The sequence below is a fragment of the Brassica napus genome, chromosome A9 (genome assembly GCF_020379485.1).
Source record: "Brassica napus cultivar Da-Ae chromosome A9, Da-Ae, whole genome shotgun sequence".
Taxonomy (NCBI): domain Eukaryota; kingdom Viridiplantae; phylum Streptophyta; class Magnoliopsida; order Brassicales; family Brassicaceae; genus Brassica; species Brassica napus.
Genome location: NC_063442.1, coordinates 8,237,093 through 8,255,616, shown reverse-complemented (window position 1 = coordinate 8,255,616; position 18,524 = coordinate 8,237,093). Strand labels below are relative to the sequence as shown.

At 36.1% G+C, this 18,524-nt stretch overlaps 2 protein-coding genes across 3 annotated transcripts; one reads left to right on the top strand and one right to left on the bottom strand.

Moving 5' to 3' along the window:
• The first annotated feature begins 336 nt into the window (after window positions 1-336).
• LOC125577816 (long chain acyl-CoA synthetase 3) lies at window positions 337-6,084 on the top strand. Its single transcript, XM_048739721.1, has 18 exons — window positions 337-669; window positions 2,316-2,379; window positions 2,460-2,549; window positions 2,658-2,714; window positions 2,870-2,918; window positions 3,144-3,220; window positions 3,328-3,367; window positions 3,446-3,540; window positions 3,635-3,802; window positions 3,917-4,027; window positions 4,111-4,198; window positions 4,284-4,350; window positions 4,435-4,510; window positions 4,606-4,723; window positions 4,787-5,172; window positions 5,245-5,427; window positions 5,522-5,641; window positions 5,780-6,084. Exons 1-18 carry the CDS (start codon window positions 515-517, stop codon window positions 5,816-5,818), a joined length of 1,983 nt encoding a protein of 660 aa, XP_048595678.1. The 5' UTR covers window positions 337-514; the 3' UTR covers window positions 5,819-6,084.
• Window positions 6,085-6,397: 313 nt separating this feature from the next.
• LOC125577817 (endoglucanase 6) lies at window positions 6,398-10,667 on the bottom strand. Of its 2 annotated transcripts, none has more exons than XM_048739722.1 (8): window positions 10,021-10,667; window positions 9,579-9,791; window positions 9,295-9,495; window positions 8,453-8,542; window positions 8,169-8,333; window positions 7,433-8,066; window positions 7,257-7,331; window positions 6,398-7,188 (listed from the first exon to the last, which is right to left on the bottom strand). In XM_048739722.1, the coding sequence occupies exons 1-8, from the start codon at window positions 10,213-10,215 to the stop codon at window positions 6,896-6,898; spliced, it is 1,866 nt and encodes a 621-aa protein (XP_048595679.1). In that variant the 5' UTR covers window positions 10,216-10,667; the 3' UTR covers window positions 6,398-6,895. The 2 variants fall into 2 exon arrangements, with proteins under 2 accessions (XP_048595679.1, XP_048595680.1); XM_048739723.1 differs by having other exon boundaries at window positions 7,257-7,328.
• Between the last annotated feature and the right edge of the window lie 7,857 nt (window positions 10,668-18,524).

Here is an 18,524-nt window from a genome sequence, read left to right as displayed (position 1 = left end):
GGAAAAATAGAAAAATAGATTGGAAATGGTCTAATAATCACATTAATACCATGTCAAAAAGGTTTAAGGGAGAAATGAATACCCATTACTTGGGTCCCAATCGTATGCTTTCTTTACATTTCCGCTTACAACTTTATGTAACTTTTTTTAATCCGGATATATGTTCTATTCCTTAATTTTGAGTTTTCTAAAAAACAATTTAGTACTTGGTCAAAACTTTATCATCTCGTTATGACTAGTCGATAATTATTTCAAGTTTGATAACTTAGTGAACATAAATAGTAGCTTTATTGGAAATCAAAATAATATTCTAATATATAATTTGTGATAACATATAAGTATTGTGGATTGGTCAGCTACCCTCGTGTCTTTCAAATCTTTTCCCCATTGTAAGTATATAACATTCACAACGCAAAATTAAAAATTTCTGCTTGCTTCTACAAATTCAACGAAACGATCCATCATCCAGATTATATAACACACAAACAGAGAAATACGCAGATATATAATACTAATGGCGACGGATCGGTTCATTGTTGAGGTTGAGAAGGGAAAAGAAGGCGTAGATGGAGGAAGTCCGTCGGTCGGTTCGGTTTACCGGAGTATCTACGCCAAAGACGGTTTTCCTGAACCTGCCGATGATCTCCTCAGTTGCTGGGATATTTTCCGGTTAGATATATCTCTTCTCTAGCTAGCTCATGGGACAAACTATCTATCAAAGTCCCACCTGTTTGGCTTCACTGATTCATTGTTTTCTGAATTTCTTGGTTGTTACATTATTTCATCTTAATGTTTTATTATAAATTTGAAGATTTTCTGGTGAAATTTTGTGGGTGTAAATTTCAGTTTCTGAGTTCTTGGTGATGTTTTTGTTCAGTTCATATTCGTGGTAATTTTTTCCTGTGTTTGTTTTCTTTTTCGGTGAACATTTCCTTTTGTGCCTCTGTTCACTGATATTAATAACAAATTAACAACAAAGAATACTTTTCCACAAGTTGTTGCCTATGTTCATAGGCTCATAGCTATTATTTATTTGGTATTAACAACAAAAGAAAGAACTACTTCTTTTTTTTTCCGTCAATGTTTATTTTTAATAGATCAATGGGCCAAGCCCAAGAAACGGCCGAAGCCCGATTACAACATGAGACAGCTACAAGCCCAAAAGACGACGGGCAAAAAGAAAAAGCTAAACGGGCCCTCGGCCCAAACTCAGAAACCGCACGACCTAATCGGATAGCACGTCAAGGAGGCAGGCTCGACACGTGGAGTGATCTGCTCCATTAACGCGACACACGTCGTAACCGCCTCAACTTGAGCGCTTCCGCCTCAACGCCGCCGGAACACCACCAACGAGATCCTCGTTCGTCGGAGCTTAGAAGCCGACAAGCCTCCAACGAACCCATAACCGTTCTTCACCGCACTGTCCTCACGCCGGAGAGTTCTATCGAACCTCGAGATCTCCTCCGCCTTTAAAGCACTTCAAACCCTAGACACGCGCTCCGAGAACCATCACTCGTCACCTCGCCGCAGAGATTCATCCTCTCCCAAAATCTCCTCCGCCGTGACCCAACCCCACCTTGACGACAACCACGCCGAACTTAAAACAAATCGAATCTAGTAACCTTTACCCAAACAACACCGGATTCCTAAGTGGCAGCGCGGAGCTTTGCAAGCCTCCGCTCTCCGTAACCAAAAGCCGGCGAAGGCGAATCTGAAGGAGACTCCCTTCCCGGAAACTAGAGCCGGCGACGGTGGATCTGAGCAAGCCTCCACCTCCCGGAAACCACCACCTCTGAACATGCAAGCCGCTCCCTCTCCACCGGTAACCTCCAGACGAACGCGTCGTTGCTCCACAAACCGAGCCACCATTAGGGATAGTGGCGGAACCAGAGGTCGGACAAGGCGATCGATGACAGGACGGCGAAGGAGGAGCGACGGAAAACCACTACGACGAACAAAAAAAGGACTCCGGCGCCGGCACGGACGCTCACGCGCCGACCGAACGCCGGTCCCCAAAACAGATCTAACTTCTCTCTCTTTTCTCTCTCTCTCTTTTAAAATAGAGTATAGTGGATGCTGAAGAAAGAACTACTTCTTTCCTTACATTTTTTTTTAAATTGATAATTTTTTTTTGTTTTATCAATATTTAATATATTGTTTTGTTTGATTTTGTTAATTAATGAATTAAAAATAAGAATAATACCTGAAAAATATTTAATATTTGTATTGAAACTGTAAAGTATACTTATAATGAAACAAATTTGAAAAGCTAAATCGATAGAAGTGCTCATTGTTAATTTATGTTATGGTTTCAGCTTATCTGCGGAGAAATCTCCAGATAATCCTATGCTTGGTCGTAGAGAAATTGTTGATGGAAAAGTAAGATCTCAGCAACTTAATGAGTATCAAACTTTTAATAAGAATAATTATTTCACACAACTCTTGTTTTGTTCCAACAGGCAGGGAAATATGTATGGCAAACTTACAAAGAAGTATATGATATAGTGATCAAGCTTGGAAACTCTATCCGGACTATTGGAGTTGGAAAAGTAATTACACTCCGCAACATTTTTGACTTATGTAACTATATATACAAGTAAATGCATCTATCTAGAGTGTCTCAATTATCTCAACTTTATTGTTTTCGTGGTCCGCAGGGAGAGAAATGTGGTATTTATGGCGCCAATAGTCCTGAATGGATTATAAGCATGGAGGTAATACGAGAGTAACATATCAGTTGATTGAGCTTTAATATATAATTGTGGTTACCAAAAACTAGGTTTATGAAACAGTAATAAATCTAGTTTCCTGAAAATGTTTTATGAATGTCGCCATTTAAGCCCAATGTTTTTTATATAAATGATTTTAGGCTTGCAACGCTCATGGACTCTACTGTGTACCTCTGTATGACACTCTTGGTATGTACATAAATGTGTATATTCTATTGTTTGATTTTCCATTACAAGCAAAACCTTACTCTTTTTTTACCCACGAGGGATTCCTATATGTATGTATGTATGTATATATGCATGTATGTATGTATGTATGTATGTATGTATGTATGTATGTATGTATGTATGTATGTATGTATGTATGTATAATACTTTTGGATCACTGAAGCTGAAACTTTGGTCATGAGTTAGGTGCTGGAGCAATAGAATTCATCATTTGTCATGCTGAGGTTTCACTTGCTTTTTCTGAGGAGAAAAAGATTTCTGAGGTAACTTGTTATTGTTCAGTGATAGGTTATAAGATCATGCAAAATCTCCATTAGCTAATAATCAAAACGTTTTTTCCTCTGTGGGTTCCTCTTTTTGGATGTTTCAGTTATTGAAGACAGCTCCAAATTCAACAAAATATTTGAAGAGTAAGCTGTTTTTGAGTTTTGAGTCCGAGATGAAAGTTAGTGAATCATGAAACAATTCATAATTTCTTGTTGGAACAGATATTGTGAGCTTTGGGGAGGTTTCAAATGTGCAAAGAGCAGAAGCTGAGAGGCACGGATTATCGATATATTCATGGGACCAATTCTTGAAGCTTGTAAGAGAATCACATACACGTTTTTACAATTCTACTTTCCATATAAATAATATTCAGGATTCTGAAATGTTTATGTCTTTTATGTTACTTGCAGGGTGAGGGTAAACATTATGAGTTACCAGAGAAGAAAAGAAGCGACATTTGCACTATAATGTATACAAGTGGCACAACTGGTGATCCTAAAGGAGTCTTGCTCACAAATGAGAGCATTATTTATCTACTTGAAGGTGTTAAAAAGTTGCTTAAAACTATCAATGAAGAGGTAACTTATATGTTGTTTATATCCTCATGTACTTTAATATATATATGTATGTATATCAAGAGCAAATCATTTTGATAAACTCTTCTTTGTTTCAATGTGAAAAAATTGTTACAGTTAACCAGTAAAGATGTTTACCTCTCATATCTACCTCTGGCTCATATCTTCGATCGCGTGATTGAGGAGTTATTTATATATGAAGCCGCCTCCATAGGATTTTGGAGAGGGGTAGGTTATAGAACTGTTTCTTTATATTACTGAATCTGTTTCATAATGGACTTACTTATATATCCATAATCTGTTTTCTTCAGGATGTTAAGATTTTAGTTGAAGACATTGCTGCTTTGAAACCGACTATTTTCTGCGCTGTTCCTCGCGTGCTAGAGAGGATATACAACGGTAACTACTTTGCTAGGCTAGTTTTAGAAAGACTTGAGAAACATTCTTCTTAACTGTTCTTTTCTGTTTATGTCAATTTTTTCAGGTCTTCAGCAGAAACTTTCTGATGGTGGTTTCTTAAAGAAGACCTTATTTAACTTTGCCTTCAACTAGTAAGTGTTACCCTATTTAGATCAAAAAGAAAAGTGTAAATGATTTTAGTCTCTGTTTTTGAAACCCATGGATACTTTTTTCAGCAAACATAATAACATGGTGAAAGGGAAAGCTCATGAACAAGCAGCTCCAATCTTTGACAAAATTGTATTTAAGAAGGTGAAATTAAATGACATATATATCCACATTCTCTTGATCTTGAACCTTTTGATTGTTAGAATAAAACCAAATCTTGAACATATAAATTATTTCAGGTAAAAGAAGGATTAGGAGGAAGAGTGCGTCTAATCCTCTCAGGAGCAGCTCCTCTTGCAGCTCACATCGAATCTTTCCTTAGAGTTGTCGCATGTGCTCATGTTCTCCAAGGATACGGTATGAACAAGTAATTTAAAACAAATCCATATCTTTGTATTAATATAATTAAATATTATGCAGGTCTAACGGAGAGTTGTGGTGGGACATTTGTATCGATTCCAAATGAGCTTCAAATGCTTGGAACGGTTGGCCCACCGGTTCCAAACGTTGACATAAGGCTCGAGTCAGTTCCAGAGATGGGTTACGACGCTCTTGCTAGCAAGCCACGTGGAGAGATTTGCATAAGAGGAAAGACTTTGTTCTCTGGATATTACAAACGTGAAGATCTCACTCAAGAAGTCTTCATTGATGGATGGCTTCACACTGGTGATATCGGTGAATGGCAACCTGATGGAGCCATGAAAATCATCGACAGAAAGAAGAACATCTTTAAACTCTCACAAGGAGAATACGTTGCGGTTGAGAACTTGGAAAACATTTACAGCCACGTAGCCGCCATTGAATCGGTAATGGTCAATCCGGTTGATGTTTTTTTTAATTGGTTTTATAGAAACTGATCTGTTAATATATTTTTGTAGATATGGGTATATGGAAACAGCTATGAGTCTTACTTAGTGGCAGTGGTCTGTCCAAGCAAGATACAGATCGAACATTGGGCTAAAGAACACAACGTTTCAGGAGATTTTGAGACTATCTGTCAAAACCAAAAGACCAAAGAGTTTATCCTTGGAGAGTTCAACAGAGTAGCCAAAGACAAAAAGGTTTATAACTTATTCATGAGTCTTCTTAATAATTTGCTTTTTTTCCAGCAATCTTTGAACTTAAGAAAATTGTTGTGTTCTTTTTTTATTACAGCTGAAGGGATTTGAGCTGATAAAAGGTGTTCACTTGGACACAGTTCCATTCGACATGGAAAGAGATCTCATCACACCTTCTTACAAGAAGAAAAGGCCTCAGCTTCTCAAGTACTATCAGGTATATTAAAAGTCTTATTCATTTCCATTTCTTTTACTTAAACAACACATTCAATATAATTTAGTTTATTTCCAGGCTTAATAATGTTTCGGGGTTTGCTGAACTGAGTGATCTTAACCTCTGATTTTTTTTACGCAGAAAGAGATTGATGAAATGTATAACAAGACAAAGAACTGAAGCTTTTATACTAGTGTGGAGGCTGTGTGAAGAAGGTAGGTGTTGGAAAAGTCTCAGGTTGTATATTTCTCTGTTGTGAATCATATTTTTATATTTCTGTGTTTTGTCCATCGAAGTTGCTTGTGTCCTAAGAAAAAAATACATCATAAGGTTATTTTCTGCTTGTAAACAAAGATATCTACCTTCTTTGTACTGACCATACTCTCTCCTTATATTTTGTGTATTTGTATTCTATGTTGTGATAAAACTCTCTCTATTTTTAGCAACTTCTTAGTAGATTTACAGATTGGTAAAATAGATTAATTATACCTAACTACTACATCTAGTGAGTTAATATCTCGTAGAAAATAAACAACTTGGGGGAAAAGTTCCAAGTGATATCAATTTTTCAAAACAATTATTCTCATTTTGCGCATTTCATATTAGTTATATCAATAAGTTTCAAATGTTATCTATTTATGGAAGACAAACAAAACATGTCATAAGATGAGAAATGAAATACGTTTGAATTGAGGAAAAGATTTAGAGTACCTACTAAATTCAACATCTTGTGTAGATAAAAAAAAAACAATTTCACAGTTGATAAACAAATCACATTTCACTTAAGTACTGTTGTTGAGTTTTACAACTGACCACCAAGAAAGATAAAAACACAAAAGGACAAAGGCATACACATGTTTTTTTGAGCTACAAGGAATGAAAAAACAATCCTTGCAAAATCTCACAAGAGAGACCCTTTTTAAGAGAAGGAAGATCTCACAAAACACTATCTTTTTTTCGTATCTTCCTCTCTCTCTCACTCACTATATATAATTTTTAAAAAGCATTGAACTAGGAGTAGAAAGAGGATGAGCACTTTCACTCTTCTTCTAAATTTTCCGAAGAGTCTTTGACTGTCTCTTCACACCTTTCTTCCTCCTTTCTTCAACCCTTTCTATATTCACCCGAAAAAAAAAAGCAAAATAAAAATAAAAAGACCAAACCTTTTAACTTTCTTGATGAACCATAGGGAAAAACCAACACTTTCTTCTCACGACCCTATACACACTGTGATTCCTTTCGAAGTTTGTTGTCTGGTCAAGCCAACGTGTAGCTTGAAACCGCGACATTGGCGGGCGTTGTAGAGTGAATGTAGACGAACTCTAGGGACTTTCCGGATTGCAATGAGTGCATCCAGGAAGGTAAACCGAATGAGTTTCCTGATCTAGAGAGTCCCCAGATTGGTCCGTAGAGATTCTTGATTGAAAGGTTAAGACTTTTAAGAGCTCTAGGTGATTTGTTGATCACAGTTGTTGAGTATCTGTAGTAAGTCCTTCCCTTTGAGACCCATGAACCTGTCATCTTCTGAACTATAGCCACTGGACCAGAAGCTGCACAAGTAAATCAAACACAGTCAACTCTCTTTTCAACAGATATACAAAAGCACACAAGAGCATACCTCGGACCGGGGAAGTCACTCTCGGTTTACGAATAGGCATTGGTCTTCGGACAACAACAGGAGCAGGAACCGCTGCACAGAGATAACAAAAAAAAAACAAAGCAAACAACTTTGAGTTTCCAAACCTCTTCCCAAGGTACATTGGAATTGGAATGTGTTGAATCTCAGACACAAACCTGGAAGAAGCTGGCTGTAACCGGAATGACCACTGCTGAGACGAGCAAGAACACCAAGGAGTGGTGCATTGTTGTAAGTAGCAGGCTCAGTCTGCTCATAGTTATCTCTCCTGTCAGCGAAATTGTCGTAAGCATCAGGACCGCCGACAATAGCGCCAGTGAGGAGGTTAGGATCACTGCCTTTACGGCTGAACCACGTGGCGTAACCACCACGGCAGGTGACAAATGAACGGTCAACCTTGTAAGAGACGATGGAGGAGCCACGGTGGTGAACTCTCTGAGGGAAGTTGTTACCGTAACCAACCATGTAGCTAGTAGCTCTCGGGTTATCTCCAAGAATATAATCAACCTGTGATTTAGCGAATGAAAGAAGCTGGGAAGGAGCGACGTTGCCAGCAGAGCATCTCAAGTTGCTTCGAGAGGAAGTTAAGTAATCAGAGTAAACGGTGGTCAAGAAGGAAGCGCTGGTGACAAACTGCATGTTGTTCCAACGCTGTCGGAAAATCAAACCACCGGGAGTCTTCTGAATGTTTCGGGAGCCTTTACCCAACAAGGAACACATAAAGAAATCAGCTTTCTGTTGAAACTTCTGAAACACAGCCGTGTGACGTCCTGCTTTCCCTTGCATCAAGAACTGTCCCACCACAAAAAAGAGGAAATAAACCGGTTTAGAATCAAACCAAGATTGTCAAGCCGGTTAACAACAAATTTCATTTTGAACTACTAAGTTATTAACCTTGGCGACAAGGGTTTGAACACCAGCGTACTTGACGTCCCAACCAAACTCGGTCATGGACCAACCGGTACCACCCATGGAGTCACCGTTACGACCCAAGTAATCCAAGTAGAACTGGTTGTTGGATGCTTGGTATAGCCACGCGGCAGCCCAAAGTAACTCGTCCTGAAAAAATAAAATAAATAAATAACTCGTCCTGATCATTGAAATTAAGGGGTCAATTTCAGACATAAGACAAAACTTTGAAAGTCCTTAATCTCAGGTTCTCATTGTCCGAATCTTACATTGTAACCACTGACGGATCCGTAGTATTTACGAGCGACGGTGATGCTGCTGTCGTATTTTCCTCTGTATTTGTCCGCGAAATCAAACAGCTGCAATAAGAAATAGAAATAAAATAAAATTATAATGGTAAAACCGTAATAAAACTTAGAAAGCAAAGGCTACTTTAGAGATTTTTGTTAGGAGGTGGCATTTGTTGAAAAATAAATGTGAGATTGGTAAAGGTCGTTAAACCAGTATGGGGCACCGACAGCCCAAGGCATGTGCCGATGTGCGAAGGTTTTTTCTAGAAAACAAATAATATAAATTTGAGATAAACGGCTGAGATTTATACGGTCACAACCCACAAAACCCGTGACGGATAGAGAACGACGTCACTTCAAACCCTATAAAAGCGATCTAACTCTATCCTTTGCGGGGTCCATTTACGTAGTATTTTTAGTTTTTAGGAAGCTTACTACTGTGTTCAGATTAATTTTCCACTCAAGAGAGTTAGAATATAAAAATTTGTTAAACTCCTCGTTATTGGTTACTGATATAGTTAGATCAAATCTGAGAATATTTCCTTTTCAAGCATTTATATATTTATTGCAATTAGAATGAAAAACAAATTTAATTTTCAGATTTGTCATTTTCATGGTTAACTGACGCTGCTGATATAACGCCTAACGTGCGCTGAAAACGACTTTTTAAGTGACTTTCTACTGATGTGCAATAATAGCGTGTCTGCAACTTCCCCCAACGTAACTGCCGGTGAATTAACATCACTAGACTTTATGCTAAAATCCGCATTTTAAAAAGTTAAAAATGCGCCGAAGAATAATAACAAAAAGTAAAAACTAACCTGATAAGCGTGAGTGAGTAGAAGCCTAGAGTAAGCAGGGTTAGATCGGCGGAAGACTATTGAAGCTGCCGCCATCGCAGCTGCTGTTTCTCCTGCTAGATCCGACCCGGGATTACTTGGATCTATCCGGTAAGCTTTCCTGTCCGTCGTCATTTCTTCCGGTCTCTGCCAACAGTAATGGTCGGTGTTGCCGTCTCCAACCTAAAAAATAATAATAATCATAATGAATTTAGAAATTAAAATTTTGATTATTTAGAAATCTTAGTAATATAAATAATAAATACCTCGCCGTAAAGGACGTTGGGCTCAGGATGGGCTTTGATGAAGTAATCAGTACCCCATTTAATGGCATCAATGGAGTGGCCTAGCTCGCCGTTGGCCGCTAACTGGTTGCCGTATTCAATGACGCTCCACGCCATCATCGTCACCGTGAAAGCCATCGGAAGTCCAAATTTCACATTATCTCCGGCGTCGTAGTAGCCTCCGACCAGATTCACCTAAAGAAAAAAAAACAAGATTTAGTTCAAAAACGAATGAAACAGGAACAATGTTGTCTGAACGGAGAATATATATATATAGCTTGTTGTCGGAAATGCTGTATGATTTCTCTCAAAATCAGGTACAAACAGAGTTTAGTTTTCGAAAATAAGGGTTTAATATCTGGTTTAGAGTGATTAAACGGCGACATTGTTAGTCTAGAGTTAGACGAAGAGAGATGAGACATACTCCGCTGGATTTGCCGTCGGTGAGACCGGAGTGAGAGCGCCAAGTGACTCTTTGGTTACGAGGGAGGACACCAGATCTCTGAGCTTCGAAAAAGAGGAGACTCTTAGAAAGAGCTTGGCCGTAATCATGACCAGAGAAAGCTACCGGAAAAGAAAGAAGCAGTAGCAGGGCAGCCACGGACGCAAACTTCTCCATAACTTAACCAAAGAGAGAAGAGAAATGCCGGCGAGATTATCAGCTAAAATGCGCTGAAATAATAAGGCAGGCGAGAGACAGAGAAAGGGAAGAGAGAAGAGGGAGTGTGAAGAGGAAGGGAGGAGCTGAAGTGTTGTATATATGGAAGGAAGTTGGAGGAAGCAGGAAGGTACCAATAGACAGAAAATATATTGACAGTTAGCATTCATTTAATGATTTATTTACCTTCCTTATTTAATTAATTACACAATGCTTTTATTATTACTTTATTGAGTTTAATTACTGTCATTTTTTAATTCTTGTTTAAGCGTTGTCGGTCGAAATTTTGTAACGTATGTCATTTTTTTTTTTGCTAAAGAACGTATGTCATTTTGTAAACTAATCTGGAGGAAACTTGTGTCGTTTTCTTCTGCATAGTTTGTATTTATTAACATCAAATGCTTCTCTTATGAACTCAGAGTAATTACAAAGAAAATATATACTTTACATTTTTTGCTAAAAAAAGTTAGTATAAGAAAAGAACGTGAAGAAATGAAAAGAACAAAAGCCATGTGAGTGTGTTCCCATGAAATCTTTAGGTCTTTTTTCACATAGGGCGGCGTGGTGGTAAATGAATGTGTTTACATTTACCTAAAGTACCACTACAACTAAACTAGTTTTGTTTTTAGTAAAGATCACATTTGCTATTAGACTCGTATTATCAGGGTGTTTGAGTGAAAAAAGTGATATCCTCCTAACAATACGCCCAAATGATCTTGTTCACCTTTGTGTCAGTTCTCATAAAAAATTTTTTGTTAATTTTCTTGATTGTACAAGTTATGAGAAAGTGTTTAAGCCATGCTACTATATAACGAGTTTTTGTTGATTATTAAAGCAGAAAAACAAACAAGCAATTTGGTAAGAGATGAACTTACGGCAATTGTGTTACTAATAAACTTCGAAAACATCCAAGCAATATGACACTAGCTCAAAATATATTTAATGACATTAGCACAAACTAAGGTCACAAAATTTAATTAAACAAAACAAGCAGAAAACACGTTGCCGAGCCGCTTTGACATTTGGTCATTGGTAGTTTTGCAACCCATTCAAGTAGTTAACCCAACAACTAAACACTCTTCTTCCATTTTTTTTTCTTTTCACTATCTCGGAGTTACTTCACAAGTTAGCAATTAGTCCGTACTTCTTTTTCCATACTTATTTCTGTAAATTTGAGAGTGCAGTAGTTTTATTTTTTACTCATTACTATATTTTCAATACAAAATAGAGTATGTTGGAATGAAACTTAATCCAATATGTAGGTAATCTGTATGAAAAAGTAAATATAGATTAAACATTGTATTTGAGCAACCTATATGGTATGATATTTTTGCAGCTAAACAATATGATTGAAAATACTAAATATTAATTTAATATTTTAGTTTTATTATTTTATTTGGTTTGTAAATTTGAATAAACAAAATGTATTGAATAATTTTGATTTCTTAGGAATTTCATTAAATTATCCTAAAAAAATTAAAATAGATCAAAATATATTTTGCGGACTCAAGTTGGATGATGATATGGAGAAAATAAGAGTTCACGCGGATACATTTTAGTGATAGCAAACTATGATAAATGGTAGCTATATAAAGTTATTCAATTTTCTTAAACTTACTCAAAAAAGTTACAATAAGTAAATTTATTTATTATTTTGGTTTTATATTTGTGTCATTTATTAGGGTTGTATGTTTAAGAACTTGTATGCTTAAATAATAATAATAGTTATAGGTTTTCAATGATAGTAAGTTTTTGTAGCGACTTATATTATACATACAAATATACAAAGAGTATTTTATGTAAATATCAATCACAAATAATAATCCCAAAAAATAATATAATCGTGTTTGTATTATTATTGGTTTGATTTTAGTACATAATTATTTTAAATTAATACTTTTTAAAAATAATATGATTTGTATATTAAAAAAAATTAAAGGTAAAGACTTTTCCAACTTAGTTAGTGAAACATTTTTAAATGATTTATATTAGTCAATAGTAACATATTTTAGATATCAAAATTATTGATTGACAATATTTAAATTTTGAAAATGTATTAATTTAGAATTATAGAAAGTAGTAGTATTTAATTAATTATCATCAAAAATATATAGTAAAAACACACAGAAGAGAGAGAAAAGAGAGAAAAGAGAGATCTTGTTTGGGGTTCGGCGCGCGGCCGGCGCGTGAGCGTCCGTGCCGGCGCCGGTGCCTCTGTTTGTCCTTCGTAGTGTTCCCCCTTCGCTCTTCTTCGCCAACCTGTCAACGACTGCCTTGTCCGAGCTCTGGATTCGACCTCACCGCTTACGGTGGTTTCGGTCTTGGAGTAACGACGCTCTCGTCGGGAGGGTCCTGGTGTAGGAAGTGGCATGCATGTTCAGTGGTGGTGTTTTCCGGGAGGTGGAGACTTTCGTAGATCCACCGACGCCGGCTCTAGTTCCCGGGAAGGGAGTCTTCTTTAGATTTGCCTTCGCCGGCTTTGGTTTTGGAGAGCGGAGGCTAGCACAGCTCCGCGCTTCCACTTAGGATCCCGCGGTTCTTTGGGAAAAGTTTTCTAGTTTAGTTTTGTTTCATGGTCGGCGCAGTTGTCGGTAAGTCTTGGGTGGGGTCACTGCGGATGAGATCTTGGTTGAAGACAAGGTTCTCCGGCGAGGTGATGATTCTCAAGGAAAGGAAGTGATGGCTTCTTGAGTCGCGTGTCTTGGGTTTGAAGTATGCTAAAGGCGGAGGAGATCTCGAGGTTCGATTGATCTCTCCGGCGGGATGACACGGCGGTGAAGAATGGCTTTGCGTTTGTTTGGAGGCTTGTCTGGTTTCGAGCTCCGACGAACAAGGTGCTCGAGGGTGTTTGTTCCGGTGGCGTAAAGGCGGAGGTGATCAAGTCGAGGCGGTGACGACGTGTGACGCGTCAATGGAGCAGATCACTCCACTTGTCGAGCCGCCTCCTTGATGCGCTAGCCAGCTGGCCGGGCGGTTTCTAAGGTTGGGCCGAGGGCCTGTTTAAGTTTTTAGTTTGCCCCTGGGGTTGGGCTTGCGTTTGTTTTCTTTGTAATCGTGCTTCGGCCTTGTATGGGCTTGGCCCAATCATGTTATAATATCAAATCTTTGGCGGGGAAAAAAAAAAGTAGTATTTAATTACTAGTATACGTATTTACAAGAAGAAGAAAAAAACAAGAAAGAAATGGGGTCAAAACGGACAAGCCTCCTTGTCAGATGGCTTTATTCCCAACCGTAATCAACGGTCTCCCGCCGAATATTTATATTTATAATTTACCATTTTTCTTTTTCTTCCTAATTTATTTCATCACAAATCATCTCTCTTTTGTTTTTATTTTATATTGTATATGCTTTTCTTTTCATAAACCAGATTTCTCGAGGATTTGCTTTTTTCTTTTGACCGTATATCATCTTATCTTTTAGTTTATTCAATCCCATTTAAATTTTATCTTATAGAAATAAATTTAATAGTATATATTTAAAATGATTTGCTGTTAACAGTATTTTAAAATCACTTAAACTGTAGTTTCGAAAGTAAACTGACACGTAAGCAGAAGTCAAAGAGGCAAAAGCTCCGGTTTGACCGACTGTCGCCGGTTGAGTCACGGCAACGGCAACGTTCCACTCATCTGTACTTCTCAACCAATAAAAAACTTGTAGCAGTAAGTCAATATACTTTCACATCGATGGGTAAAATAAAATAAACTCTACGTGCCCTTGTATGTGGCAAGATGTCAGTCGATTGTCATGTTGTTTGATAATTAACGTTCAAAACCCCTAAACCGAAAGCCATTGCCTTGTTTTTTTGTGTGACAAAGTCACTGCCTTGTTTTTAAGTCTTATTTATATTTATAGTACTTTTAGAAATATTCAATATCAAATATTTGATTGTAATGAAGGAATATAAATCGGGAAAATGGGTTTTAATTCCCCAAGCAGTTGAAATCAATACTATTAAAACAGCAACATGACCAATTGATAAAATGTTATGTCCAATTTATTATTTTCCTATGCAACATATATAAAAATTAAACCATATATTTTATAACTGCTTACCTTTATTCCTATATTCTAGGATCCATAACTACCATATTTACAAAAGTGTACAAATAAACAATTGATATACGTTTGATTCAAATCTGCATAATTACATCACTTTTTTTAAAACATCTACACATTTTGTTATAGACAATATATGTTATAACCACAAATAATACTTTACTTATACATTATACATTAGTTAATCCAGTGAATTAATATCTACCTTTATTCTTACTATTATGACTACTAATATTTAAAATCTAAGTTTATGCTTTATATTTACTAAATCTGCCCTTTTAATAAAATAGATAATATATTAGTATAATATTATTTACCATTGAAATAGTTAATATAAAAAGTATTTTTTATTTATATAATTAGAATTTTATTTCTTTTTCATGAAATGCAAATTATTTGACCAATTTATCTAGAAAATTAGGATTTCGCCTTTAAATATACAAATTATAATTATCATGAAATTAAATTAAGTTTAAATTAAAAAATAAATAAAATATCATTAGATTTATCTAAGTTTTTTCGGGTTGGGCTTTTAACCGGATTTTATGGGGTTTTTAAATAGAAATTTTATAATTTAATCCAAAATCTGAGCTGGATTATATGCAAATCACTCGATTTACCATTTTTATCGTCGATTAAGATCAAATATGAAAATATCGTGAAAAGATCTAAAATTATATTATAAATTAAATTTAGCAAAATTTAGATAAATACAATAAATTAATATTTTTGAGTATATAGGTCGGATTGAATCGGATTCAAGACTTATACTTACGGGTAGATTCAACATTGGTTTTCCGAGTATGAATATTATATATTATATTAATAATTCAAAATGCTAAAAATGCAAAATATCATGATTTTATTAAAACCTAATTTCATATTTCGTCATCAAAATTATTTCTGTTAAAATGTCAAAAATATTATAATCTGCACAATTATAATACTTTCTTTGTAACATTTAAATGTAAATGATAATAAAAAATATAAATTTATATCAAATAAATTTGATTTGTTTTGGAAATAAATCTGCACTTTGAAAGTGCACGGGCATACGGGCATATGATTACCAAAAAACGGGCATACATGCATATGATTACAAAGAACCGAGAGTATGTCGGATCAATTTTTTAAATTGCTATTATTTTTTAAAATAGTCTTTGATTAAGATTTATACACAAATATGATTATAAAGAAAAACACAAATATGATTTCAAAGAAAAACATAAATATGAAATTAAATTTAAAAAAATAAAAAAAATATACCCGCCCTTTTGAGGGCGGGTCAGAATCTAGTAACATTTTTAATACCCAACTATCCATTGTGCAAATTTATTCCTCCTGTAATTTTTGGTTTCAGCTTTTTTAGTCATTTTATATATTTCTACCTACATTTAAACCATTTTTATTTATAAATATTTTTACTCAACTTTTATGTTAGTTTAAATTATAGATTAATTTTTTTAAACCCATACTTTTTTTTAAAGATTTTTAGAACATTTTTTTACTGGTTTTTAGAACGTTTTGGTTGGTAAAGATTGTTCATTTAATCCGTTGTATTAATAATCTTCGTTACTATGTTAGTATGTTTACATTGGGTCACTGAATGTTTCATATTTTCATAAGTTTCGTTTATTTTATTGTTAGCAACTGAACGCCATTTTCCATCATGAACTTCTGATTTTTTTATAAACATCATGAACTTCTGATTTTTTTATAAACATCATGAACTTCGGATTAAGTTATCGTATCCATATCAAGTCATTTTCTGATAAATGATACATCCATATAGCAAAATAGCTTTATGAAAAGTGGGAACAATAATATATGATTCGAATTGAATATAATTGTAACGTCCGTCTGTCCATGGTAAATCGTTTTTTTTTATTTCCGCTCATCAGCTAGCTCGCGGATCCCATTATGTCGAGCAGTATGTTAATTTTTCCAAGGTTCTATTTATTAGACCCTATAATCACCACATGACTTTTCTCCTTGCTTTGGCTTCACACGATACTTTAAATAACTTTTTGATAAGTTTTACTATTCCAATTAAAGCATTCTTAACTCTAGAATTCTAAACGAATGTGTGACTGAAAAAATAAATTCATTTTGGCGATTTAAGTTTTTTCATATATAAATTGAGATGTTATAATTCACATTTTTTCAAAGAATGCAACGTCTTTGTCGCGCTTCAAGATTGTTACACATATTACATCTTTGTCGCGCTTCAAGATTGTTACACATGTTACACTCGTTTGGATTCGGCTCTAATATCACTTGCAACATCCTGATCGTCCACGGCTAATGAACTATACATGTTCGCTCACACGGTCCATAGACTCATTTTGTGCGATGGATTTTTGCGTTAATCTCTCCAAAACTCAAAAGTCTTACTTACTGACTATACAATCACTATATGATCTTTCTCCGTGTTTTGGTCTCACTTACACAATACTATGAATGACTCGGTAGGTTACCCATCCTTTCATTATAGATAAAACACGTTTAATCTTATAGTTCAATGAATATGTAACCGAAAAGATAAATATATTTTGTGACATAGATAAATAAATTATTCATGTTAAGCATTTCTATAAATATCACAAACCGGATGTTCCAATAACATTTCATAAGTTGGGGAAGTGGGAACTTGATTCACGCTTACATGCATCGTCTGTTTTTGCCAACGTAAATGGTCTTTGGAAAAAAGAAGCCGAAAATAGATAAATAGGTAAAATGTGAAGTAATGAAAGCATACTCTATGAAATAAACGATATTAATAAAATTAATTTATTTGTATACTCCATAAGTTAGATAGCATTTATTGATAGTTTTTTCTCTCTCCTTCAGTTCTGTTCTCTCTCTTAGATCTGACACAGAGGAAGGGTGAGATGAAATCGGCTGAGGAATCAACGGGATGGTGATGTATTTTCTTCACCGATTCGTCGGATTCTCATCAGCATCGACTCCCGGAGTTCGGGCTTTGATTCTGACAAGCGGCGGTTTCGTTAACGTTATCTTGGCCGGCTTCTCTTCCGGAAAATGGCGGCTCCCAAAGCGTTGATCTTGGCCGGCTTTCATGTTAGTTAATCATCGATTGATGTTCTCCAAGGGTTGGAGATTTGGTAAGGAAGAGGTATGAGTTGTTGGGTGGTTGGTGTCTCTGCGGATGAGATCTCGAATAGGTCCGATGATGCTCTTTGTCGCAAGGAGAATCAGAAGATGAAGGGATTGTGGTGGTTCCGGTTCCGGTGGGTTCCGGTGATTCGACGTTACTTGCTCCGGCGTTCTTTTCTGGTGGAGAGACGTGGAGTTTTTCGTGACACGTGTTTCCTCTGTGTTGAGGTTCAAACACGTGTGTTTCCGTTGTTTTGGGTAGATGTTAACACGTGGGCGGGCAAGCGAGTGCTTTGGACGTGGGGCTCGGAGGTGCCGTTCGGTTGGTAGGGTTTGTGATAGAACCAAAATAAGGATCACTCTTCGGTAAGGTTGATATGAACTCAGATCCGAGAGGATTGAGAACTGATGGATCGAGGGATGACACTAAGGGTTGCGGAATAGCCCAAAGATACTACCAGACTTCGATCGTTGCCGGATGTGACGCACCGGTCCAACAAAAGAAGGATCGAAACTTGGAGATAACCTCACCAAGAAACTAAGAACAAGTTCTACAAAGAACAAAGAGTTTTAACTCAACAAAAGGGGAAAACAATCTGCTTTATTTCGTGGCTCTAAGGCCTTATTTATAGGATTACAAGTTGTAGAGATCCAAAGAAGAATGTACTAAAAACAAGACATTGGAAATAGAAACAAAGACTTGACTAAATAAAGTCTTTAACTGAAACTTGGACTACCTCTTCATATAGCCACGACCAGGACTTTGAAAGGTGAAGAATATATTCCTGATATGGGCCAAGACATGTCCCTTTGAGGCCTGGTCGAAATCCATCTTTTCTCTTAGCCAATATTTTATCGGTTTCTCCATTTGGGCTAAACAAACTCGTTTTTGAATCTTTTTGAAAACCATCAAGCCCAATGCTTTTTGGACATTTAGAACATGAATAATCACCTTTGGCATGATTGAATTGACCGTTGGTTCATCAGAAAGAAGGTTAGCCATTTCGAGCTTCTCGGGTGGTCTGAATTCGCGAGAACTGAAGATCACCTGATTTGTAAATAGCATAACTATCACATATGAACTCCGTTTGATCTGA

Bases quoted from the DNA above. Each gene is read 5' to 3' on its own strand.
- LOC125577816 (XM_048739721.1), top strand. From the start codon at position 515: ATGGCGACGGATCGGTTCATTGTTGAGGTTGAGAAGGGAAAAGAAGGC. The intron at 670-2,315 runs GTTAGATATATC...TTATGGTTTCAG, and splicing joins AGTTGCTGGGATATTTTCCG to CTTATCTGCGGAGAAATCTC. The intron at 4,351-4,434 runs GTAAGTGTTACC...TACTTTTTTCAG, and splicing joins TTTAACTTTGCCTTCAACTA to CAAACATAATAACATGGTGA.
- LOC125577817 (XM_048739722.1), bottom strand. From the start codon at position 10,215: ATGGAGAAGTTTGCGTCCGTGGCTGCCCTGCTACTGCTTCTTTCTTTT. The intron at 9,792-10,020 runs GTATGTCTCATC...TTTTTTCTTTAG, and splicing joins CCGACGGCAAATCCAGCGGA to GTGAATCTGGTCGGAGGCTA. The intron at 7,189-7,256 runs GTATGCTCTTGT...TTACTTGTGCAG, and splicing joins AGTGACTTCCCCGGTCCGAG to CTTCTGGTCCAGTGGCTATA.